Source organism: Leucopleurus acutus (genome assembly GCF_964270905.1).
Source record: "Leucopleurus acutus genome assembly, chromosome: 5".
Lineage (NCBI taxonomy): Eukaryota > Metazoa > Chordata > Mammalia > Artiodactyla > Delphinidae > Leucopleurus > Leucopleurus acutus.
Window position 1 is genome coordinate 4,257,608 of NC_139147.1, and position 25,478 is coordinate 4,283,085.

At 48.0% G+C, this 25,478-nt stretch overlaps 1 protein-coding gene and 1 long non-coding RNA gene across 3 annotated transcripts in view; one reads left to right on the forward strand and one right to left on the reverse strand.

Moving 5' to 3' along the window:
• The window catches only part of FAM3B (FAM3 metabolism regulating signaling molecule B), a gene marked incomplete at both ends in the record, with an annotated part of 53,818 nt that overhangs the window by 24,169 nt on the left and 4,171 nt on the right, over window positions 1–25,478 (reverse strand). The window contains 2 exons of one of the 2 annotated variants that reach the window (XM_082839490.1): window positions 4,567–4,710; window positions 11,342–11,413. In XM_082839490.1, the coding sequence (XP_082695616.1) occupies window positions 4,567–4,710; window positions 11,342–11,360 (163 nt within the window). Of the gene's footprint in view, window positions 1–4,566; window positions 4,711–11,341; window positions 11,414–25,478 lie in introns of those variants that run through there. The other variant, XM_082839489.1, reaches the window with a different exon arrangement.
• Window positions 18,176–25,409, forward strand: LOC309962006. The gene is made up of 3 exons (XR_014326214.1): window positions 18,176–18,270; window positions 19,728–19,950; window positions 24,949–25,409. It is a non-coding gene; the product is annotated as an uncharacterized lncRNA (long non-coding RNA).

A 25,478-nucleotide genomic window follows, 5' to 3' on the forward strand; every position in this document is an offset into this window, starting at 1 on the left:
ATATGTACAGATATATGGCTTCTTTTTTTATACATTTATTTAATTAATTTATTTACTTTTGTCTGTGCTGCGTCTTTGTTGCTGCACGTGGGCTTTCTCTAGCTGCGGCAAGCAGGGGCCGCTCTTCGTTTCGGTGGGTGGCCTTCTCTCTGCGGTGGCTTCTCTTGTTGCAGAGCACGGGCTCTAGAGCGCAGGCTCAGTAGTTGTGGCGCACAAGCTTAGTTGCTCCGCAGCCTGTGGGTTCTTCCCGCACCAGGGCTCGAACCCATGTCCCCTGCATCGGCAGGCAGATTCTTAACCACTGCACCACCAGGGAAGTCCCGGATATACGGTTTCTAGGTAACGTTTATTTCAGGTGTACAGCAAAGTGATTCAGTGATACACACACACACACACACACACACACACATATCAAGATAAAGTTTATTTCGCCTAGAAATAAGCTGTGAAGCTGAACTTGCAGGCATTCACTACTTGCCCTTCTTTCTTTGGCACCGGGACCAACAAGCCTTGTGAGCCCTGAGTACGATCTCTAAGTGCACCTCCAGGACAGGGGCCTAAGGCAGGGCAGCAGGTTCCAAACTGGGGTGGGGTGGGGAAGCGTGGTGGGAGGAGACAGAGGGAATGGGATCAAGCCATACGGAGGTTCCAGGGAGTTTGGGTTCTTCCCCTCAGCTGTCCCTTGTCCGTCCTCCTGCCCGTCAGAAAGAAACATGGTCGGCCCTCCCTCCTTTCCGAGGGTTTGCATCTTGGATTCAACCAACCAGAGACTGAAAAGATTCCAAAAAAATTCCAGAAAGATCCAAAAAGCAGAATTTGAATTTGCATCCTGTAGGCAACAATTTATATAGCATTTACATTGTCTTAGGCATTGTATGTAATCTAGAGATGACTTAAAGTGTGTAGGAGGGTTTGTCAAGAGGGTAAATCCTCAGAATTCTTATCACAATTTTTTTTTCTATTTCTTTAATTTTCTATCGATATGAGATGACGGATATTCACTAAACTTGTGATAATCATTTCCTGATGTTTGTAAGTCAAATCATTATGCTGTATGCCTTAAACTTATACAGCGTTGTATGTCAATTATATCTCAATAAAATTGGAAGAAAAAAAGAAGAGAAAAAAATAAAGTATACGGGAGGATGTGGGTAGGTTATATGCAAATATTGCACCGCGTTATATAAGGCACGTGAGCATCCGCGCATTTTGGTATCCGCGGGGGTCCTGGAATCGATCCCCCATGGACGCGGGGGGTGATTGTAGGGGTCACAGCCCGGCTTGGTGTTCCAAAACTCACTGGAAACCTGAGAAACGCTCGTCACAGCAGTGAGCTGCCACGTTATGCCTGTCTGACTGGCAAACTCAGAAAGCTGGGACACGCGAGTGTTGGTGAGGATGGTGTGAGACAGGAGCCTGGCAGGCAGGCCCATTCTGGAAAGGCATCGGGCTCGACTGAGTCACCTGAAGCTGACACACACGCTATGGCGCCACTCCTGCGTATGTAAATCCCAAAGAAAATTTCAGCCAGGTCCACAGAGAGAGCTGCGAGGGTGCTCCCCGCACAGCATCTGTGTGGTGATAGGCTAGAGGCAATGCGGAGCCGTCTCCAAGTCCCCACGAGGGAAAGAGGAGGAAAAGGCGAGGACTCGTGCCCCGGCGCGATGCAGCTGCGAGCAGCTTCGGAGGAGGAACGCCCACAGCACGACGGGGCCTTGGGCACGGCGCTGAGTGACACCAAGAGCCAGGTCTGTAAGAGCACCGGAATGCAGGCTGGTAAAACAGGACAGCCTGGTCTGCAATTAGCTGTTCAAGCAGAAAGGTGTCATTAGATGCCTCTGAGCGCTGGGAGAGAAGTCAGAGAGGGAAGTGGGGATAAAGGGAGAGATCAACAAAATGAGGGAGGCTTGGGCCGTGGCAGTGATGGCGTGGCAGGCAGGTTACCTCCACCCCTGGTACAGAGGTGAGAATCGGGGAGTGTGGCCAGACCACTCGCCGTGGCTGTCCTCTTTCTCTCTGTCCCTCCTCTGCTTGACCAGGGCCTGCTGCACCGACACCCCACTCACATGACTGACCTTCCTACGTGCTTGCCCCGGGCTCAGCTAGTGACTGTTCTTATCAAGGGGGCGGTGAGGGGCCTGGTCCTCTGCTGGTTTCCCTGGTAACCGATGAGCCAACCTGAGGCCAATTCCCCCGTAACTGCCAACCCCCCCCGCCCCGAGGAGCAAAGTCTGCGGCCAGGTCCTGCCCACCACGGTGGGGTGTGGCTCCAGGACCTTGTTCCAGACCTGTAAGCTCCCCCATCCGTTACACCAATGATGCCTGTGTTGCTGACCCTGGGCACTTTCTTGGGTCTTGAAGCTGGGCAAGTGCAGGGCTTGTAGGCCTGCAGGGGGCAGCCCAATGCGGAGAAAAGGGGGAGAGGTAGTCTGAGGAGGGGAGACTTGGGAAGCTGAGCCCTGCCGGGGGAGGGAGACTGTGCGTCTGTCCTTTCCCGGCGGCGAGCACAGAACCTTCCACAAAGTCGAGGGACTGAATGTGAGGCCTAATCGCCCCCAATGAAACACGAGGAATAGGGAGAGGCAGGGAGGCGAGAACAGGGAGAGCTGGTGCCCATGCAGATTCCAGCAGCTCCCAAGGATCCTGACTGGGAAGAGTTGGGCCATGTCTAGAAAATGAGCGCGAGCCAGTGGGACTTGCCCATGAGTGCGAAATCGCGTGGAAACGGAGAGGAGGCAACATGCAACCTATGGACAGACGGTGTGAACCCAGGAGAGCTGGGCTTGCAGGGTAAGAGTTAACTTCACGGAAATCTGAAGCCAAGATCAAGGGCCTCCACAGCTGAGTCAAGAAGTGGGCCTTTTTAAGAGAAAAGATAAGGAAGTGGAGAAAGCTAAACCTGGATAAAGGGGGGCCAGCCCAAGGGAGTGGGAGTGGGTCGTCTCACTCGGGGGGGCCTTGGCCACGGGGGTTCAGTGCTCAGGGCCTCGGTATCCGAGGCTCGTTTCGCTCAGAGCCCAACACTGATCTCACATCTCAACGTGATCCTTCCTTTGCTTCCGATTCTGAGTGGATGTGTCCCCCACACGTGGCCCGGGGGACTGCGGAACGTAGGACAATGTGCAGGGCTGGGGTAACAGAGGGGCTCCAGAGCCCTGCAGCCTACAGAAGCTGAGCTCGTCCTGGAGCCTGGTCCCAAGGCGGGGAAAGCACCCTCTTCCTGCCGCTCTGGCAGGCACAGGAGGGGGGCAGCGCCTGGATAAGGGGCACATGTCCCTGAGGAGCATCTCCCCGGCCACACTGCTCACGACAGCACGGAGTAAGCCTGGCCGCAAAGCTAGCCTGGTGCCATGCACCACGCTGTCCCCTTTGAACCTCTCGTTCATGTGAGCACTGGGCTATGACGCCCTCCAAACTCTGAGTCCAGCCCCCAAGCAGTCATGTGTCCCCCCAGAGCGGAGGTCCCGAGCCAGCAGGTGTCAGGATGCAGTGTCACAGCCGGCTCTCACTACCACCCTTGGGTTCCCAAAACTTGCTGTGCTTCAGTCACGGGGAGGGTGACAGTTCCTCCCCGGCCCCCGTTGGCGGGAATCAGAAACCACGTCAACGAGCCCTTCTAGAAACACCGGGTCAGAGGCAGCTCCTAGACGCAAGCCTGTAACCAGGACCAAGCCCACCTTTTGTGTAAAAATGGAGAAAATGAGAAAGCAAGCCCTTGGAGGGCAGTTCCCACGCCCTCCACACATGGGGGTCTCCCCTGCCGCACTGGGCCTCGTCCACAATCCATATGCAATAATCTATCTGATTACAAGCAAATTCACTGTGAAAACCTTATCTAAAATAAAAACACCAGTCATAGTCAATTTCTGGAGAGTTCTTTTTTTTTTTCTTGGACACAAAAGGTAATTAAATCTGAAAAGGAATGGGTTTTTTTACAAATTTTTAAAATCATTACCCAGTTCTTTATATTTGTGCAAATTCATTTTGTAGAGTTTATTTCTGTGTTAAAAATACACTAGCACACCTATTTACCATGAGATTGTGAAAAAGGGTGCATATGACTACTTTAGGGTCCCACACGTTTTCCAATGTAATTTTTAGTGGATATCTTATAATTTACTTCATTCCTAATTCCAACACATATTTTTATTTAACGCATCTTGCCCATAAAGTTTGTTTTTTTAACATCATGGTTTGCCTTGGGGTCTCATGAGGCATGAGGAGGGGTACCTACCTTGGAATAGTATGGGAACTACCAGAGAGGCTTTTCCCCTTCCTCTCCCTCCCCTCCCCCTCCTCCTCCCTCCCCCTCCTCCTCCCTCCCCCTCCTCCTCCCTCCCCCTCCCCTCCCCCTCCCCCTCCCCTCCCCTCCCCTCCCTCCCCTCCCCCTCCCTCCCCTCCCCCTCCCCTCCCCTCCCCTCCCCCTCCCCCTCCCCTCCCCCTCCCCTCCCCCTCGCCATGATCATCAACATAAATGGCCAGTAGGGGCAGTGCTGAGGTCAGGGCCCAGTCTCAGCACAGCAGCTGGGTTGCGAGTCCTTGCTTGGACCCCACTGTGGTACCCACCTTTGAGGACAGGCCTCTCACCGATGCTCCGGATGCTGTAGGCAGCTCTGGACAGGGGCACATCTGGAATGAGCTCTGCCAGCAGGTACCCAGAATACCAGGCGCACAGGGAGGCGAAGATGAAGAACACTGCCTTTAGGGTGCCTGCACACAGACAAGACAAGACACGTTGGCTGCCTCCCCCACTGACCCTCTCCTCCTCAGCCTTCCCTGGATGGCATCCCTGAACCAGTGTCAGCAGGATGCCCTGAGGGGAATCACCCCGGGAGGCGGTGGGCTGGAGAGGGCCCGGGGCCACTCAATGGAGCCACAAGAGCGGGTACCAAGAACAGGATGTGAGAGCGGTCCGGGCCGAGGTTCCCTATTTGCTGCTGTGTTGGGTCTCAGAGCATCCTCAGAGGATTAGGTCAAGGACTCATCAGGCGGCCCTGCCAGGGGCCTAAGGACAGAAGCGGCCCTTCCCTCATGAGCCGCTGGAAGCTCCTGGAAGCTCTCGGGGGCGGCGGGGCAGCTCTGTTTTGTTTACTGCTGTGTCAGCAGTGCTGAGGAGGGTACCTGGTGCCCGTGAGCACACAACCACCCCGTGACACTGGAAAAGGTCCCCAGACTGTCAGTATCCTCAGAAACAAGGTTGCGGGGACACCCAAGGTTCCTGGCGGCAGAAAGTCCCTGCAGAGAGTTTGTCAACTCCAGAACCTTCCTCTCAATTCTGCAGGAAAAGGCACTGCCCCGCTCCTGGGTTACAGGAGGCCTAAGGGACAGCTCTGTCCCTTCACAGACAATCTGCCCCCGGGTCTTACAGACTTTACTCCTTGAATAGCTCGCAGGTGAGGACTGTGCAGGATTACCAAAACTGCCAAGATGCAGGGATGGCCCGAGGCCCTGCGTGAAGGGACCTCAGGGATGGTCCCATCAGTGTTTAGGTACTGATATGTCCAGTCCTGAGAAATAAGGAGGACGGATGGTTGGATGGATGGAAGGAAGGAAGTAAAACAAGAGGACGGGAGGGGAGGCGAGAGGAAGAGCCCGCCCACCTGACCACACACCCTCCTCGGCTGCCTCATTTCTGTCCCCTCTCAGGCCAAGCATCTGGAAATAACCGTCCTCTGGATCAGCCTCCAGGCCTCACCTTCCACCCACGGCTCAGGGCAGCTGTGCTGGTCTAGGCCTCCAAAGCCTCGAGGCTGCCAGCCCCAGGCCCCCGATGACGGTCCTGACCCATCCATGTCCCCCTGGGCAGCACCCACACTCCTGGGGCGGGCTGGGGGTGTCTCCCACGCTGTCTCTGCTGGCTTTTCCCTCACATGGTGCAGCCTGGCTCTCTCCGCAGGATCCCAGATGAACTGACCCCCAGACCATCCTCTGAGCTCCCGACAAGCGTGTCCACTTGCTGATCCCTCTGGGCACCCGGGACGTCTCGCAGGGCCTGACACTTAGCACGTCCCACATGAAACCCTTGATTCTCCCCGGCTCCCCGAGTCTGCCCCTGCCCCACATCTTGCCCAGGACAGGGTCAGGTGTCTGGGCCTCTTCCTGACCCCATACGTCCCCCTGCCAGCCCTCAGTGGGATCCACCAGCCAGTCTTACTGGGGTGACCTCCATAGACTTTGCTACATCTCGACGGCCTCGGTCTCCCCAGGCCCGCAGCATCTTAGCTCTTCTCTCTCGCTGCTAGAGAACCTACGTGCTCCCCGTGTTGGGTGCTTATCTACCAAAGGGGTAGAATAAAGAATATATCTCATCTTTATCCCAGTTTCTGACACAGAACTCCTGAAACCCTTGGAATTTCCTGATAGGAGCGTCTGCTGTTGTTCATAAGGGGCCCCTTTCAGCCACGCCTGAGCTTATGCTAATGAGGTGACTCGGGGTGGGTCCTAGGATAGCTTCCGGGGAGGGGCCAGCCAGCCCGGAAAGACCCTGCCCACACCTCAGCCCCGCCCCCGGACCTCCAGGAGGGGAGGGGGCAGGCAAGCTGTCCTGTGACCAATGACAGAGTAAGACCCCAGTGAAACTCGGGACTCAGAAGCTTGGGGGGCTTCCTGGTGGGGAACACACTGATGTGCCAGGTGGGGGATGCACCCTGACTCCCAGGGCTGTGGGCACGGAACTCCTCTTCACCCTGCATGTCCCTGCATTTGGCTGGTCCGGACTTGTATCCTATACAATAAAACTGTATTTTTTTTTTTTTTTGCGGTACGCGGGCCTCTCACTGTCGTGGCCTCTCCCGTTGCGGAGCACAGGCTCCGGACGCGCAGGCTCAGCGGCCATGGCTCACGGGCCCAGCCGCTCCGCGGCACGTGGGATCTTCCCGGAGCGGGGCACGAACCCGTGTCCCCTGCATTGGCAGGCGGACTCTCAACCACTGCGCCACCAGGGAAGCCCTAAAACTGTAATCTTAAGCAGAGTGATGCTTTCAGTGTTTCTGTGAGTTGTTCTAGCAAATTATTGAACCCCCAGGAATTGTGGGAACCCCCAGATTTGTAGCCAGCTGGTTAGAAGTGCAGGCGGCGCCCGAAGCCCGTGGCTGGCGTCTGAAGACAGGGCAGCTCGTGGAGGGCACTGCCCTTAACCCCTGGGCTCTGGAGCTTATTGTGGGTGTTGTGTCGGAGCTGAGCTGAATGGCTGGACACACAGTTGGTGTCAGAGGGCTGGTGTCTCCCCGCCCAGAGCCCTGAGCAGAGACCAGCGGGTGTTCCCCGGCCCCCTTTCCAAATGTGCAGCCGCAGCCCTCCAGCACCAAGCCCGGGGGGGAGGGGGGGCTCTCTCTCCGGGCGGTGATGAAACGCAAACCTCTGTCTGTCAGTCCGGCTGTGTTGAGCTCTGGATCTAGGCTCCCTCTTCATGCCTAGCACCTCGAGGTTTCCCCCAACGGTTAGGTTATATCGGGTCAATATTTGCTGGTGTTTGCCAGGCGGCTGCCTAGCTTAGGTAGTCATCCTGGTGAAATGGGATGCCTCTGTCTCACCTGGACCATTTGGTCTTTTTTCAAGTGCATATTTCAACATCAGTTATTTCTTTCTCTTTTCCAAACCACGCAGTCCCTAAGATGGTTAGAACGTAATGCAGAGATGGCTTCCTGCTGGGAAATGCCTGAGACAGCGTGGCCGCTGCAGTTCCTAGGATGGAGGGACATCTCCGAGCCGGAAAAACCAGCCACAGAAACACAGTGAGAACAAAAGGTGAAGCTGGCGCGCTGTCCTTTGTTTGCTCTGTGCTCCAGCCGTGCTGACCCACTGCAGTGGCTGCCCTTTCCTGCTGTAGCCTGGGTACGAGTTTGTCCCTCTGCCCCCAGGGTGCTCTCCTCCAGACCCCTGGCCACCTGTCCGCTCCTTCAAGGACTCCAGTGTGGCTCTGTGGCCTCCTGGGTGAAGCCTGCACAGGCACCCTCAGGTCAGCCCTTCACATGCCTTGTCGGAGCTGCCCACCATGGCTCTCCCCTCCAGGTCTGTGCCCGCATAACTAGGACGGTGCGAGGGTCACAGGATGTTCCGGAAAACGCCGCTGGAGGCACCCTGAGTGAACAGTGTGATCTGACTGCTGGAAACGTGGATTCAGCATCGATAAGAGTCTCAGGTTCAAAAACAATAGTTCAGTGTCCTGTGTGTCGAATCACTGCTAGACTATTTTATCCAAGTGTCGTATTTGAAGAAAATTGGCAAAGCAGAGATTATTCAGATCTTCTGAGTGTCACACGTGAGATCTTTGAGTGAAGAGTTGCTTTTGATTCGGAGATGACTGAAAGGGAGCATGTTGTCACCTCTCAGATACCTTCCTCCCCGCATGGAAGGGAGGCACGGTTTGGTCCCCAGGTGGACAAGGAAACATGGGTGGAAGTGACAGGGAAGGCAATGAGGAGAGAATAAAAGCCCACGTGTCCTCACTAGGAGCGCTGTGAGCCCCGGGCTTGTGGGACCACAGGCACCCCTCTCTGGACATCTTCCAGGGCTCCTGGGAAGGCTACAAAGCGTCTGTGGTCTGGGTGAGGGGCGCAGCAGTGGACCCCCAGGCCAGGTTTCCTGCCGTGGCTGTGGAAGCCATGACTGGAGCCAGAACCAGCTCGGGGAGGGAGGCAGACCCAGCAGCATGCACTGGGACCAGTTCATCGTGAGAAGATGGGGAACGGGCTGGCGGTGGACCCTGCACCCGGGATGGGGCAGGCACAGGCGAGGATTTGTCCTGGGGAAGGCGAGGGCTCAGGGACTCAGCTAAGACAGCTCGGGGGCGGCGGGGGAAGGGCCTGCCCTGGAAGGAGGGGTCCAGCAGCTTCAGAGTTGGGGGGCAGGCAGAGGAAGTACACAGAGTCCGCGAACCTTCTGTGGCTCTGTGACCAGGATCTGGCCTTTTCTCATAAGGTAATGAAGTCGACATCAGCCCATGGACACATCCGAAGCACTTCCACACAGCAGGTGCCCGTGAGTATTAGATCAAAGGCCAATGCCAAGCACAGGTAGGAAGGCGGAACTTCCTCCTCAGAGGCTCTCTTTTAGGGCGCATGTGTGTGTGTCCTACCCTCACTCCACCCTCAGCTTCTTGGGGGTCTCAGGCTGGCCCTGACACTTCACTTAGGCTGGAGGACAAAGCAGTCCTGAAGCCAGTGTACACGAAGGCAGGCTACAGGTAAGGGGGCTTTCGGGATCCCCCTCCCGTCCAATCCAGGGGCGCTGCAGAGGGCCATTCTGAACCCATAAGGATACACTTTGGAGGGATTTCCTTCCACATGAAGTGGATAAGGATGACGTTTGTCACTGGCCACCTCCCCACAGGAACCCACATTCCCTCGCCTTGAGGCAGCCACACCTGCACCTCTTGCCCCTGAGGGGTGGATACACCAGACTCGGGGTGCAGCTGCTTTGTGGCTCCAGGCTCTGCTGGCCCCAGTGTCCACTGTTATCGCTGTCCTGCTGACGGAGGCTTGTTGGCAGTAGGGCTGGGAAGTGTCACAGCTGAACACCTCAGCAGGTTGGCAAGGTAACCCACCTTCCAAAGTTCACATGCCAACGCCCTTAATTTTGAGAAATTAGGATGACTGCTCCGGGAAGCTTCCTCCAGCTTGTGAAGGGTGGTGGTGGCTTAGTTTACTTCATCCCTTTAGTCTGAATGTCCTTCTTGTGAGCTGTGTCCCTACATGGGACAGACCTGGGGCTTGACTGAAGCATCCAGGGACATGCTGCTTCCACGAACGTTACCTAATCTTTAGCTCACAAAAGCAAAAGTGATGTGGCCCTGAGCTTCTGTGAGTAATTTCGCTGACAGCCACACCCCTGGATATATGACAACCTGGTGTGACCTCAAACCTTGATGTGAAAGGACCACGTAGCTCACAAATGAATCACAAGGGCTGCATGCGAAAAAGCTGTGAGTGGAGGGAAAGCAATCTGATCATATCCAGCATTTTCCACTAAGTGAGCAGCAAAATTGGACAGTATATAATACAGGCACGATGAAAAAAATTCTTCCAAAATAGCTGTAAGGAAAGTCAGTGCCCCCAGGGAGATCTTTTCTCCCAAGAAAAGAGATATGTATCTCCTTGCATTTATCCTACAATGCACACCAGTTACCAGAGACAGTGCTGTTCACAAATAAATGGTTTTGTAGAAAACTTGCATATTTTACACAAAAAGTCTTAAAATTTGGCTTTCCTACCCATTGGGGATGGAGCAGAAAGGGGGTCCTCAGAACCTTCTGCAGTGAGACCACACAACCAGAACGCCACTTAGGAAGGAAGGAGGCCACAGAGGCAAACACCTGGAGGCAATGACCTGCCACTGGGAGGTGGGTCGCTGGTCCCTAGAGAGGCCAAGAGAACTTTCCAGTGTTGAACTTTTAATTTTGCATAATACGCTGCCTTGCTCTGGAAGGACTCCAGATTCCTCAGATTATAGGAAGAAACAGCAAAACCACTTAGAAAGGGAATGTGTGCCAGAGGCCGTCGGTTCCGGGACCCCAGAGCGCCTTGCATACGCAGGGCAGGCAGGCGGGTGGGAGAGGCGCACGGAGGCCACCGTCAGGAAGGCGAGCAGTGGGAGATGAAACGGCTAGGAAAGAGTCGGAGGTTTTCTTTCCTCCTTCCTGTTTTTTCCCCCAAATCTTCTCAGGCTCAAGTACTCTGATAGAATGGTGTGTGTGGGGAAGCCTTATAAAAAGATGCTACCGGAACTGTTATGATAAGGGACAATGGGACAGTCCATGCTAATGAGTCCCCACTTCTCACCCACCCACAGGCTGGTGACTGAAAAGGGGTTGTCTCCCTGTCTCCGCACTTTTCATCATTTCCTTGGCTGGTCAGGTGGACCTGCGGCTATAATGACCTCTGACGGCAGCCCGAGGAGCCCCAGGTGGAGTCCGCAAGTGCCTCTAACCGGCGCCCGGCAGCCCCCCTCCCGGCCCAGGAGGTCGGAGATGGGGCCGGGGCCCGCCCCTACCGGCACCTGCGCTCGGCTGGAGGGAGCCCTCTCCCCCTGGCCTCACTGGGTCCTGATCTAGCTGCGCTCAGCCAACGCCTACTTTCCAGGCAAAACGTCACAGTCACTGATCTGCCCGCACCCCGGCCCTGCACGCAGCTGGGGCAGTGGCGACCGGCAGGAAGGCGGCGGGAGACCCCAGCCCATTTGCCCCTGCTGGATTCGCTGGGCGCCTTCCTGAGCTCCGGTCCAAGAGAAGCCCCTCCCTCCCGGCACGTGCCGCCTCCACCTCTGGCTCAGCGTGCCGGATGCCAAGTAGGGCGAGGGGGCGAGTCTCCCGTGCCGGGTCCCCCTTCCCTCCGCCCGCACTCACCGGCAGCCGCGGGGCGCATCTTCCAGCTGCGGCTCCGGACCCTCCGGAGCCTGGGCCGCAGCTCAGGGTGACCGAGGGAGCCTCGCAAGGACTGGGCGGACCCCTGGGCGACACGCCCCGGGGACCGGCCGGCGGCGGGGAGGGCGGGCAGGTGCGCTGGTGGCGCCCTCGATCTCCGGCTCGGCGGCCCAGGCTGACTGGGGACCAGCGAGAACGGGCGGGTTTTGCTCTGAAGGGAGGACCCCGTCTCTTTACGGTTGGCGGCCCCAGACCCCAATCGAATGTCTCACAAAGTCAAGTGACCGCCAAGATAGGCATATTAGGCATGCTCTGAGTCTTTGAGACGTCAAAGCCAAGTCCCAGGGAAATCCAGGTTCGAAGTGCAGGTCCCCGTTCTAAGGCTGTTTAACTTCCTGCCCGCTGCTGTTTGCACAGCCCAGCAGGCTTCCTCCTTTGCTCCTGGTCGATCAGGGGAAATAGGGTGAGCACGATGTCCCAGGCCCCACGGTCAGGGCGGCAGGCCTACAGGTCCTTGGGTTTACAGGAGGCCAGGCTCTGTTGGGAGTTAGGCTTCCCAGAAGATGGCCCACTTCCAAGAAGGGACAGCCGCTTCTCCGCGCCACATGTGGGCTTGCATTCCAGACATCCATCAGGTTTTACAGAGCTTTTGAAACCACTGTAGTCACAGAGGCCTCAGGCTCCCAAGGGTAAGTTAAGTCTCCAAGGGCAGTTGGTCACTCTTGTGGAAAAAGAGTTCCAGAGAGGCAGGGTCGCCACCCTCGGAGTCCACTGGCTCCTGCAGTTCTGCTTCCCCAAGAAAGCCCGGAGGCTTCCACAGTGACGCAAAGTACCCTGGGGTGTCACAGGGGGCTTGGCTGTGACCCGCCCTCTACCACCGTCTTTGCCTCCTGAGAAGCTCCCATCCATCCAGTGCCATCCAGGGGGCCTGGGGACACATGCCCTGTGGACAGTGTGGCCTTATTTTTCTAGGTCACCCTCTGCCTGCTGTCTTCTAAATCAGAGGGAACAGAAGACAGGGGTCTCAATTAGGAATCCTTCCCGAGGACTTCAGAACAGTACCCGGCCCGAGCATGGCTCGTTTCAGTGTGGATGCCTTTCTGAGCTGCTCTACAGCAATACTCAGGAGTCATTCTCCAACTATGCCTAACAGTTACATGAAACACATCATCAGCTCATTAAAGGGAGTGTTGGTTTCATCTGCTGAGAATCTCACCTTCGTCTTGAGCTCACTTCACTTCAGAGACGGAGCTTTTGTCTCTGGGTTTGCTTTCAGTTTTTTTTTTTTTAAACATGGTCAAAAAGTGCATAACATAAAATTCATCACCTTTCACCAAATTAAAAAACATACACTTTTAAGTGTACAGTTCAGTAGTCTTAAGGATATTCACATTATTGCCCAACAGAACCCCAGAACTTTTCCATCTTGCAAAACTAAAGCTCTGCTACTATTAATCACCAACTCCGCATCTCCTTCGTCCCTGCACCTGGTAAACCACCGTTCTATTTTCTCTTTGCAGACTTTGACTACTTCAGATGCCTCATATAAGTGGAATCATGCAGTGTTTGTCTTGTTATAACTGACTTATTTCCCTTAGTGTAATGTCCTCAAGGTTCATTCATGTTGTAGCACGTGACGGGATCTCAACCCTTTTGAAGGCCAAATAATATTCCATGACATGTATAGACAGACCACATCTTGTTTCTCCATTCATCCCTTGATGAACACTTGGGTTGTTTCCACCACTTAACTAGTGTGAAGAATGCCGCTGTGAACATGGGGGTGTAAATATCTTTTCAGTTCTTTTGGGTATATATCTGAAGTGGGATTGCCGGATCCTATGGTAATTCTATTTTAATTTTTCTGAGGAACCGCCATACTGTTGTCCACAGTGGCTGCACCATTTTACGCTCCTAATAACAGTGCACGAGTGTTCCAATTTTTCCACCTCCTCACTGACACATTATTTTCTGTTCTTTAAAACTTTTAGTAGTCATCCTGAAGGATGTGGGTGATATCTCAGTGTATAAAATGATAGGTATCAGAGACAAACATTACTTGTAATACACATGAAAAATGTACATGAAATGCATGTAAGTGAAAAAGCAGGAACAACCAGGGGACATTGATGCATATAAAATGGAAACACATAAAAATGAAAAAGCGGTTGCATTTCCCTGAGCATACTATAAAGCCACTTTACTTTGAAAATTTTGAAAATAAACGTGCACTGAAAAATAATACACCCTCTGCTTCGCTCCCCCTCCCAACCTCATGTTTCCCTGGGCCACCGGCTCATCTTCAAAGCTCTTCTCTCTCTAATAGCCCCTCGCCCCACAGCAAGCCTGATCCCCTCCACAGGTATGTGCCCCCCACCCCCAGGTCCAGAGTTCCGTCCTCAGAGACCGCCACTGTCCCTATAGTCTTCAGAGCTATTCTCTGCTTACGCAAGCCCATATATATTTCCCTCATCCTTTTTACACACAAGGTATCATGTTGTACATGGTATTTCACAACTTACCTTTTACGTTATTTATAATATCTCGGAGAGCATAGTACATAAGCACACACACACTTGGCCTGCTCTTCTTGACTCCTGTATTCTATTCCACCACTGGATTCTTTTGCTGTTTTATCGTTCTATTCTTTTATTATTCTATTCTTTTATTGTTTGATGAACCATCTTTTACTGTTGGATTATGGATCTTTTAACCACATATTCTATTGCTGCATGAACCTATTCTTTAAGTAGGCTGCAGAAGGGCATTTTTGGTTATCTTCAGTCTTTTCTGCTATTAATAATGCCACAATGAACACCTTTGTGCATCCCTCTTGGCATAAATATTGGGGTGGATTTAAAACAAATTCCTGGAAGTGAATTACTGAATTAAAGGGTATGTGAATTCTGAATTTTATCAGAAATTTCCCACAGCTCAACAGAGAAGTTATACCCGTTTACACGCCCACCATCAGCATACGAGAATGCCTTTGTTCATACCTTTCCCAACACACCGTATTATCCAACTTTTTGATCTATACTAATCTATTGTTGAAAAAAAATCTTAATATTGTTCTAATTGGCTCTCTCATTAAAGTGATGGCCTTGGTATGCTTTCATAAGTTTAAAAGCCATTTGTGATCTTTGTGTATTTCTTTTTTTAATTTTTTGTTGTTTTCTTATTGGAGTATAGTTGCTTTACAATATTGTGCTAGTTTATACGTACCGCAAGGTGAATCAGCTATACGTATACATATATCCCCTATTTTTTGGATTTCCTTCTCGTGTAGGTCACCACAGAGCACTGAGTAGAGTTCCCTATGTTGTGCACGTTTCTTTTTCCAGGAACTATATAGTCACATATGTTGCCCATTTTTCTATTAAGTTATTAGCCTTTTTTTTTTCTGATTATAGTAGCCTCGAGAAATAATTTGTGGACTAGATAAACATAGTTCAATTTGTAAACGTATATTAAAAGGTAGGTAGTGATAGACCACCTCCCTACTCCTGCATCCTCCCTATCCAATAGAGAACCAAGGTTATTCATTTCTTGGGTGTCCTTCCAGAAGTTCTCTGTACATATTCAACAAATAAGAGTATCTTCCCCCCACACTTTGACAAACCATAACATCCTCTCACTCTGACCCACATCTTGCTTCTCAAGATACCTTGGAGAGTGAGCTGCTTGTGTACATAGAGCTCTTCCTCATTCTTTCCACACCTGCAGAGCATCCTACAGCAAAGATGGACCACAATTTACCAGCTGTTTCTTTTCCACCTTTTGTTAGGACTACTGTTACGACTACTACTCTGTAATGAAAACCTCTCACATAGAATGTTTCACTTATGTGAAACAAGTAAATAAATAAATTCCTAGAAGAAATGCTGGGCTTGTCTACTGGTAATCCTGAGACTTTGCCAAAACAGACCCGGATGGATGTTGTATTCACTGACATGCCCCACTCCCCTGCCCCCCAGCTGTGTTTGTGCATGTTTCATTTCAAAGGCTTTTCAGGGACTTCCCTGGTGGCTCAGTGGTTAAGAATCTGCCTGGGGACTTCCCTGGTGGCGCGGTGGTTAAGAATCTGCCTGCCAATGCAGGGGACACGGGTTCGAGCCCCGGTCCTGGAAGATCCCACATGCTGCAGAGCAACTAAGCCCATGCGCCACAACTACTGAAGCCCGTGTGCCAGAACTACTGAGCCCATGTGCCACAACTACTGAAGCCCATGTGCCTACAGTAGCCTGTGCTCCACAACAAGAGAACCCACCACAATAAGAAGCCCGCGCACTGCAGTAAAGAGTAGACCCCGCTCAATGCAATTAGAGAAGGCCCGCCCGCAACAACAAAGACCCGACGAAGTCAAAAATAAATAAATAAATAAATTTATATTAAAAAAAAAAAAGAGTCCACCTGCTAATGCAGGACACACGGGTTTGAGCCCTGGTCCCGGGAGATCCCACATGCCGTGGAGCAACTGATCCCATGCAGCACAGCTACTGAGCCTGCACTCTAGAGCCAGTGAGCCATAATTACTGAGCCCACGTGCCACAACTACTGAAGCCTGCTCACCTAGAGCCTGTGCTCCGCAATAAAGAGAAGCCACCGCAACGAGAAGTCTGCACACTGCAACAGAGTATCCCCCGCTCGCCACAACTAGAGAAAGCCCACGCGCAGCAACGAAGACCCAAAGCAGCCAGTGAATAAATAAATAAATATATTAAAAATTTTTTTTTTAAAAAGGCTTTTCAAGGATAATTTTTTACTGCTTGATTTTCACCTTACTTGCTTACTTTGGGAAAGCACTGCCGTTTAAGAAGAGGCTTTCCGAAAAAAAATAAAATAAAATAGATGTTCTGGGGCTTCCCTGGTGGCGCAGTGGTTGAGAATCTGCCTGCTAATGCAGGGGACACAGGTTCGAGCCCTGATCTGGGAAGCAACTAGGCCCGCAGAGCAACTAGGCCCATGAGCCACAACTACTGAGCCGGCGCATCTGGAGCCTGTGCTCCGCAACAAGAGAGGCCGTGGTAGTGAGAGGCCCGTGCACCGTGATGAAGAGTGGCCCCCGCTTGCCACAACTAGAGAAAGCCCTCACACAGAAATGAAGACCCAACACAGCCAAAAATAGCATAAAAATAAATGTGACTCTGTTCTTTTTAAAAAAACAGATTGATTGATTTTTATTTATTTGGTTGTGCCGAGTCTTATTTGTGGCAGGCAGGCTCCTTAGTTGTGGCTCCAGGGCTCCTTCGTTGTGACTCGCAGTCTCCTTAGTTGTGGCAGGCAAATTTAGCTGCGGCATGCGTGTGGGACCTAGTTCCCTGACCAGGTATCGAACCTGGACCTCCTGCATTGGGAGAGTGGAGTCTTATCCACTGCGCCACCAGGGAAGTCCCAAACTGAGCGTCTTTCCTACTGAGTCTGGATGAAATCATAGAACCCTTTTCGATACAGTGTCCACAGTCACTACAAATCAATCCAAGTTGGCACGGCTGGTCAGGGGATGGTACTCTAAGGTCTCAATTAAGCATTCTTTCTTTTTTTTCTTTTTCTCTTCTTTTATTTATTTATTTTTATTTAGCCATGCCATGTGGCATGTGGGATCTTAGTTCCCCTACCAGGGATCGAAACTGTGCCCTTTGTGTTGGAAGTGTGGAGTGTTAAAAAAAAACAAGAAGAGGCTTTCCTTAAAACACTTCGATATGAAACAACCAAAATAGCAAGGAGCTGAGAAGGGAGGGGACACCCTCGCATATATAAATATAGTGTAAAGCGCCCTTGCTTTCTACACAAAGGGACATCTCCTGTACGTATGGATATATAATACTAAATTGTGTATTATAGCTTTTACAATCCTATATTTATTATTTCCTTATTGTAGGTAATAAAAAATCTTCTTCCCTGTTTGTTGTTGAGTATGAAATTTTTCCCCCTAGGCAGTTAAAACATTTTTTATTTTTCTTTTTACAGTTTGTTGAGCTTTGTTTTGCTTAGAAAGGCCTTTTTCTCCCTCCCTTTCCCCATATTTTCTTATTTTTTAACTAAAATATTTGATCCCTCTAGATTAAATTTGGATGGAAATCCAAACTTATTTTCCTCCAGCTGGCCAGCCAGTTGTTCACTGTTTGTTGAATGAAAATCTCCCTCCATTGGTCTGAAATGCCCCTTCCTCATACTAAGTCCCATGTGTAATCATGTCCATGTCTGACTTTATATTCTGTTCTTTCTGCCTTATTTCCTTCTGCTTAGGTATTTCCTAGCAATTCTTGCATGTTTACTTCCCACATGAATGTTTTTATTAATATTTAGAAAAATTTTTTAGTTTATATTGGAGTATATTAGTAATTAGTATACTAATTAGCAATGTTGTGTTAGTTTCAGGTGTACAGCAAAGTGATTCAGTTATCCATATACATGTATCTATTCTTTTTCAATTTTTTTCCCCCATTTAGGTTATTACAGAGTACTGAGCAGAGTCCCCTGTGCTATACAGTAGGTCCTTGTTGGTTATCTATTTTAAATATAGCAGTGTGTACATGTCAGTCCCAAACTCCCAGTCTATTCTATCCCTCCCCCACGCCCTTCCCCCTGGTAACCATAAGTCTGGTCTCTAAGTCTGTGAGTCTGTTTCTGTTTTGTAAAGAAGTTCATGTTTACTTTCCACATGCACTTTGAACTCAGCTGACTGTTCATGACAGTTACCACCCTCCAGCCATGGAGTGCCCCACCACGGGACATGCTCTGTTCTGGATGTTTCACTGAGAAATCTTTTTCAACCACACAATAGGCCAAAGGGAAGACATCTGAACCATTTTGCAAATGGCAAAGTGAAACATCAAACGTCACAACATTCATCAGTGAGTGAGCGAGGATTCTCCAGGATTCCAAGTGACTCCACATTTATTCCCTCTGTGAGTTTATCTACTTGCTTAAATCACAGCAACAGGACAACTCCAGGGCCTCTAGTAATAGTATTTTAATAGTCAGGACCCTTAAGTTCCATCTACTTGTATCTGTGAATAACCTCGCTTCCTAAGTTTAATTCTCCATCTCAGAAAGCTGTAGCACATAAAATGTTAAGGCTCAAAAATATTTTTTTACATAATTAGATTTAACTTCTTTACAATTAAGTCAATTCTGTTTTTTCTTATTTATCATACAGCTGGAGATTAAATGCATTGAAATGTCCAGAAATTTCTGGAAACGAACTTCCCCTCTTCTCCTTCTGCAGCTGTGAGACCTTATCACTGGGTCTCCCTAACATCACTCACCCTTTGTCTTTATTTGCTCCGTGTGTAGCTTTTTCTGACTTTCCCTCCAGTTCACTAATTACGTGTTCAGCTCTATGGAATCTGCTGCTAAACCTGTTCCTCCTTGAGTTTGTTACTGTGTATTTTTTTATTCTAGAAATTCTATTGGGTTCTTTTTCAAAACTGTTAATGACTTTTTATAAAATTCTGTTTCCTGAAGGTATCTCAAAGGCTGCTTTTAGTTCATTAGTCATAATCAGCCTACCTAATAAACAGCCTACATCTGATGATCCTGATTTGTCTGAAATACTTGGAAGCTGTTTTCCTGGAGGTGCACTGGAGAGTGCATTTAAAGAACTATATAGAAGAATGTCTTGAGGCTAGTGAAAATAATTTTCTCCAGAAAAGATATGTGTTTGCTTTTGCTAGGGGTCTGAGTCATTACCACACCAGGACCATCTTTTAAAATTGTATATATTCAAGGCTTGAAAATCCCTGGACAACCCAGTCAATTCAAAATAGGATATAATTCAACACAAGGTGTTCACTTGAGGTTAACGTCTATGTCAATGGACTTGGGCTCCCGATTACTTAGTGTGCAGAGTCTACTGTCAGACTCCTCAGCTCTAACTCGGGGGGGTTAACAAGTGCCCTTGGGTAAAATGTGGCTTCCTGGTAAGCTTCCACAGGGCTGGGGGGCGCATCCCTGGGGGCACAACGCGATGGTGAGCTCAGACTGGTGGAGAGCACCAGGATGCCGGGGTGTTAGAAGGACGTTACAGTGAAAGAGGAAAACAAGCAGGAGATGTAAAAGATACGGAGAAGAGGACATCAAAAGGCCCTCAGACTACCCCTGAGACCGGTGATTGAGGCTATCAATGTCTCCTTCCTGATGGTCACATTTGCACACAAAGGGGGCTTCTGCGAGAGGACTTCCCTGAACCCACCCGTCACTCCCCATGGCTCTTCTTCACTGCTCTTATCCCCATCCGAATTCTTTTCCTTGTTTGGGGGGCTGTTTACTGTCTGTCTCCTTCGGCAGGATATAAGCTCATTGTGAGCATCTCTGGGACCCCAGGGCCTGGAGCAGAGCCTGACACAGAGGAGCTTCTTCACAGGTCTCTGGTGAACACGTGGATAATGCGCAAACCACTGATTTCCGCGGTAAGAGACGGCAAGTCAGGAGGCGGCAGTACCCTGCGAGGAGAGTGGGGTTATGGAGCTGATCTGAGATGAGGACCCAGAAGGCTGCTCAAGGGGCAGAGCCCAGGAAACAGGAGGATCTACAGGACCCTGGGAAGGGGGAAGATCAGAAACAGGGAAGGAATCATCCAATTAAAGGTAATAAAGACCAACCTCACCAACCTTGGTTTCCTTCTTCCAACAAGGGTTACAAATGAAAGGCATTCGGAGCAGAGGATGGTCTCGACCACACCTTAATGTCTTGGGACCTAAACATACTAGACGTCTTTTTTTTTTTTAATTAACACAAAAATTTTAGAGCCGTTTTAGGTTCACAGCAAAATTGAGGGGAAGATACAGAATTTCCTATATATCTCCTGTCCTGCATTATCAACATCCCCACCAGAGTGTATATTTGTAAGAACTGATGAACCTACACATCATTATAATGAACCGACACATCATGAACACCAAAAGTCTAGTTTACATTAGACCTCACTCTCAGTTTTGCACACGTTTGCACAAATGTATAATGACATATATTCATCATTATGGACTCATACAGAGTGATTTCCCTGCCTTAACACCCCTCTGCCCTGCCTAGTCATCCTTCCAACCCACTCCCTGCCAATCACTGATTATTTTATTGTCTCCGTAATTTTGTCTTTTCCACAATGTCATGTAGTTGGAACCACACAGTGCATAGTCTTCTCAGATTGGCTTTTGTCACTTAGTACTATACATTTAAGGTTCCCCCCTATCTTTTTATGACTTAATAGCTCACTTCCTTTCAGTGCTGAAATATTCCATTGTCTAAACATACCCGTTTCTTTATCCACTCACATACTAAAGGAAATCTTGGTTACTTCCAAGGACGGGCAATTATTAATAAAGCTGCTATAAACCTCTGGGTGCAGGTTTTCCTATGAACATAAATTTTCAAGCCCTTTGGGTGAGTACAAAGGAGTACAAATGCTAGATCGTATGGTTAGCATATGTTTAGTTTTGTAAGAACCTGCCAAACTATTTTCCAAAGTGACTGGACCATTTTGCATTCCCACCAACAATGCACGAGAGTTCCTGTTGCTCCACATCCTTGCCAGCATTTGGTGTTGTCAGTGTTCAAGATTTTGGCCATACACATAGGTGTGTTTTGGTAACTTATTTTTGTTCTAATTTGCATTTCCCTGATGACATATGATGTGGAGCATCTTTTCCTATGCTTATTTGCCATCTGTGTATCTTCTTTGGTGAGGTGTCTGGTAAGGTCTTTGGCCCACTTTAACAGGTTGTCTGTATTCCTGTTGTTGAGTTTTGAGTTCTTTGTATATTTTGGATAACAGTCCTTCATCAGATTGTTAAAGGTCTGCAGTTTGTCTTACAATTCTCTAGACATTGTCTTTTTCAGGGTAGTAGGATCCAATTTTAATAAGTCCAGCTTATCAATGATTTCTTTCATGGAAGGTACCTTTGGCATTGCATCTAAAAAGGCTGATCACCATACCCAAGACCATGTGGGTTTTCTCCCACGCTAACTTCTAGGAATTTTATAGTTTTGAATTAATTTTTGTAAAGGGTATTAAGATTTGTGTCTAGATTCATTTTTTGCACGTGAATGTCCAGTTGTTTCAGCACCATTTGTTAAAGAGACTATCTTTTTTCCACTGTATTGCCTTTGCTCCTTTGTCAAAGATCAGTTAATTATACTTAATGCAGGTCTATTTCTGAGCTCTCTATTCTGCTCCCTTGATCCATTTGCCTTTTCTTTCACCCATATCACACTGCCTTGATTATTATAGCTTTACAGTAAGTATTGGAGTTGGGTAGTGACAATCTTCTGACTTTGTTCTTTTCCTTCAATATTGTGTTGGCTATTCTGGGTCTTTTACCTCTACAAATAAACTTTAGAATCAGTTTGCCAACATGCACAAAATAAGGGCTTTGATTGGGATGGCATTGAATCTATAGATCAAGTTGGGAAGAACTGACATCTTCAAAATATTGAGTCTGTCTGCAAACATAGAATATCTCTCCATTTATTCAGTTTTTCTTTGATTTTGTTCACCAGAGTTCTGTAGTTTTCCTCATATAGATTTTGTACACCTTTTGTTAGATTTATACCTAAGTATTTCATTTTGGGGGGTGCTAATTCAAAGGTATTGTGTTCTTAATTTCAAATTCCACTTGTTCATTGCTGATATATAGAAAAAGATGGACTTTTATGTCAAATTGATAAACTTTGTATCCTGCAACCTTGCTATAATCACTTAGTTCCCAAAGTTTTTTCGTTGATTCTTTGGATTTTCTACATAGATGATCACGTCATCTGTGAACAAAGACAGTTTTAGTTCTTCCTCCCCAATGTGTATACCTTTTCTTTCTTTTTCTTATTAGTCTTAATGAATAGATAGAATGTCCAGTACTGGAGTAGTGAGAGGGGACATCCTTGCCTGGTACCTGATCTCCGTGGGAAAGCCTCGAGTTTCTCACCATTAAATACGATGTTAGCTGTAGATTATTTTGTAGATATTCTTTATCAAGTTGAGGCAGCTCCTCTGTATTTCTAGTTTCCTGGGAGTTTTAATCATGAACTCTGTGTTGTGGGTGTGGTGGATTTTGTCAAATGCTTTTTCTGCATCTATTAATACAATCATGTGATCTGTCTTTTTCAGCCTGTTCATGCGATGGATTACATGAATTGATTTTTGAATATTGATTCACTCCTGCAGAGCTAAGATAAAGCCTGCTTGGTTGTGGTGTAAAATTCTGTTTATACATTGTTGGATTTTATTTGCTAATATTTTGTTGAGAAATTTTGCCTTTATGTTCATGAGAGATACTGGTCTATAGTTTTCTTTTCTTCTAATGTCTTTATCTGGTTTTGATAATAAGGTAATGATAGCCTCCCAGAATGAGTTGGAAGCATTCCCTCTATCTTCTGAAAGAGAGTGTAGAGAATTATTACAATTTCTTCCTTAAATGTTTGTCAGAATTCACCAGTGAACCCATTTGGGCCTGGTACTTTCTGTTTTGGAATGTTATTAATTATTGATTCAATTTCTTTAATGAATATAGGCTGATTCAAATTGGCTATTTCTTCTGGTGTGAGTTTTGGCAAATTGTGTCTTTTAAGGAATTCGCCCATTTCATCTAGAGTATGAAATTTGTGGGCATAGAAGTTGTTCACAGTATTCCTTTATTATCCTTTTAATGTCCATAGGATCTGTACTGATGGTTTCAATTTAATTTCTGATATTGGTAATTTATGTTCCCTCTTGTTTTATCTTAGTTAGTTAGTTAGTTAGGCTTAGTTAGTTAGGCTTATCAATTTTATTGATCTTTTCAAAGAACTAGTGTTTGGTTTAATTGATTTCCTATTTTCTATTTTACTGCCCTAATTCTTATTATTTGTTTTCTTGTACTTACTTTGGATTTGATTTGCTTTTCATTTTCTAGTTTCCTAAGGTAGAAACTTAGGTTACTAACTTTAGATCTTTCTTCTTTTCTAATACATGCATTCAATGCTATAAATGTTGTCTAAGTACTGCTTTGGCCGCATTCCACAAATTTTGATAAGTTGTGTTTTCATTTTCATTTGGTCCAAAATATTTTAAAATTTCTCTTGAGAATTCTTCTTTGACCCATGTGTTATTTAGAAGTGTGTTGTTTAATCTCCATGTATTTTTGGATTTTCCAGATATCTTTCTGTTATTGAATTTTAGTTTAATTCCATCATAGTCTGACAACAGATGTTGTATAATTTCTATTACTTTATAGTTGTTAAAGTGTGTTATATGGTCCAGAATGTGCTCTATCTTGGTGACCATTCCATGTAAGCTTGAGAAGAATGTGTATTCTGCTGTTGTTTCCAATAAAGTTAAACATACACTTAGCATACAATGCAGCAACTCCACCCCAAGGCTATCCCCTAGAGAACAAACTGCATGCATTTATGTTCATAGTATCCACAGAAGATTATAGTCAAAACCCAGATATAACCCAAAAGTCCATCAACAGGAAAACAGATAAACAAATTGTGGTATACTTAGGGTAAAATACTCACTGATTTAAAAAAAAAAAGAATGTACTGCTGATAAGTGCAACAACATGGATAACTCTCAAAAACAATATGCATACCCACTGAATGATTGATCACATTTAGATGAAGTTCAAGAGTGGATAAAACTAATCTGTGGTGAAAAAAGATAGAATAGTGGTTTCCTCTGAGCACAGGGTTGGAAAGATATTCAATGGGAAAGGGCACGGGGAAAACTTACTGGTGCGATGGAGAAGTTCTTTATTTGGGTGGAAGTTATAGGGCTATGTGTGTATTTTACGCATATAAAGTATACTTCAATGAAGTAGGTTTATTGTAGGGGACAGATGACAGAGCTGGACGTGCCACAGAAGCACATTTACAGCTCAGTCTGGCCAACGCAGCACACAAGCCACCCTGGTCAAGTGCCATTTCAGACCCAGAGTGGCCCCCTCTGAAGCCCGCCCTGGGCTCTGACTGGCTGCCCACACTGCAAGCTGTGTTCACCCTTCTTCAGGGAGATTGGAGGGAACAGTCTGTGGTCCTGTCTCAACCTGGACACACTCCCCCACTACACTGTATCCTGCTCTTCCTTCAAGGCTTCCACCAAGCCTCTCTTTCTCGCTGCTGCCTCTCTTCCCCACATGCTTCTCATCATCCCAGACTCTCCAGCTACCCTCCGCTCACAGGAGGCTGGTCTAGGAGCCATGGCATGGATGTGACTTGGGGTCACGAGTAGCTGCACAGATTGGACATCATCACTCATGCATATGTACACAAACAGAGGATGAGACCCAAAGTGTTTTGGTTTTGCTTACTGCTTTGTAAAATTAAGTGCTCACTGCTTTTTTTTTTTTTTTTGCCTTTCCTTAATTTCACATACTGAATTAAACATACTTTTCTTTTTAAGTGTTAGGATCACTGGATTTAATTTTTTATTTCTTTTGTGTCCTCTCACAGGGCTTTGTGGTCAATGACCATTCGGTTTATACTACAGACCAGCAGTTCTCAAAGTATGGTCAGAGGACCCCTGGAGGGTCCATGAGACCATTCAGGGAATTTGCAAGGTCGAAACTTATACACTATAACATTAATTGCCTTTCCCACTCTCCTCCTCCCAGGAGTGTATGGTAGAGCTTTCCACCGTATACTGAGAAGGTCTACATGACTCAGTAAACCAGCATTTTCCAAATGATGGATGCAGAATGATACAAAATCATGCAAGGACAAAAGACCCGTTCCAAGTGCCAAACAGACCAGTACATTTTCACGTAACAGAGTAAGAAACACTCATTTTTAGATTCTACGTTGCAATTCATCTTTAAGAAACTACCATTTGTTGGATTTTGGCATAGTATCAAAGAAGGATGTCCACAATTATGTGAGAAGGATATTAAGATACTCCACACTGTTCCGACTACATATCTATGTGAGGCCAGAGTTTTGCCAATCCTTCAACCAAAACAATATATTGCAACAGACTGAATACAAAAGGCGCTGTGGGAACCCAGCTGTCTTCTGCTAAGGACATTAAAGAGATTTGCAAAAGTGTAAAACAATGCCACTCTTTTCACTAGATATTTTGTTTGGGAAAGTAAAATTATTTTTCATAAAAACATTTATGTTAACATGCAATACTCTAGTGTTATTT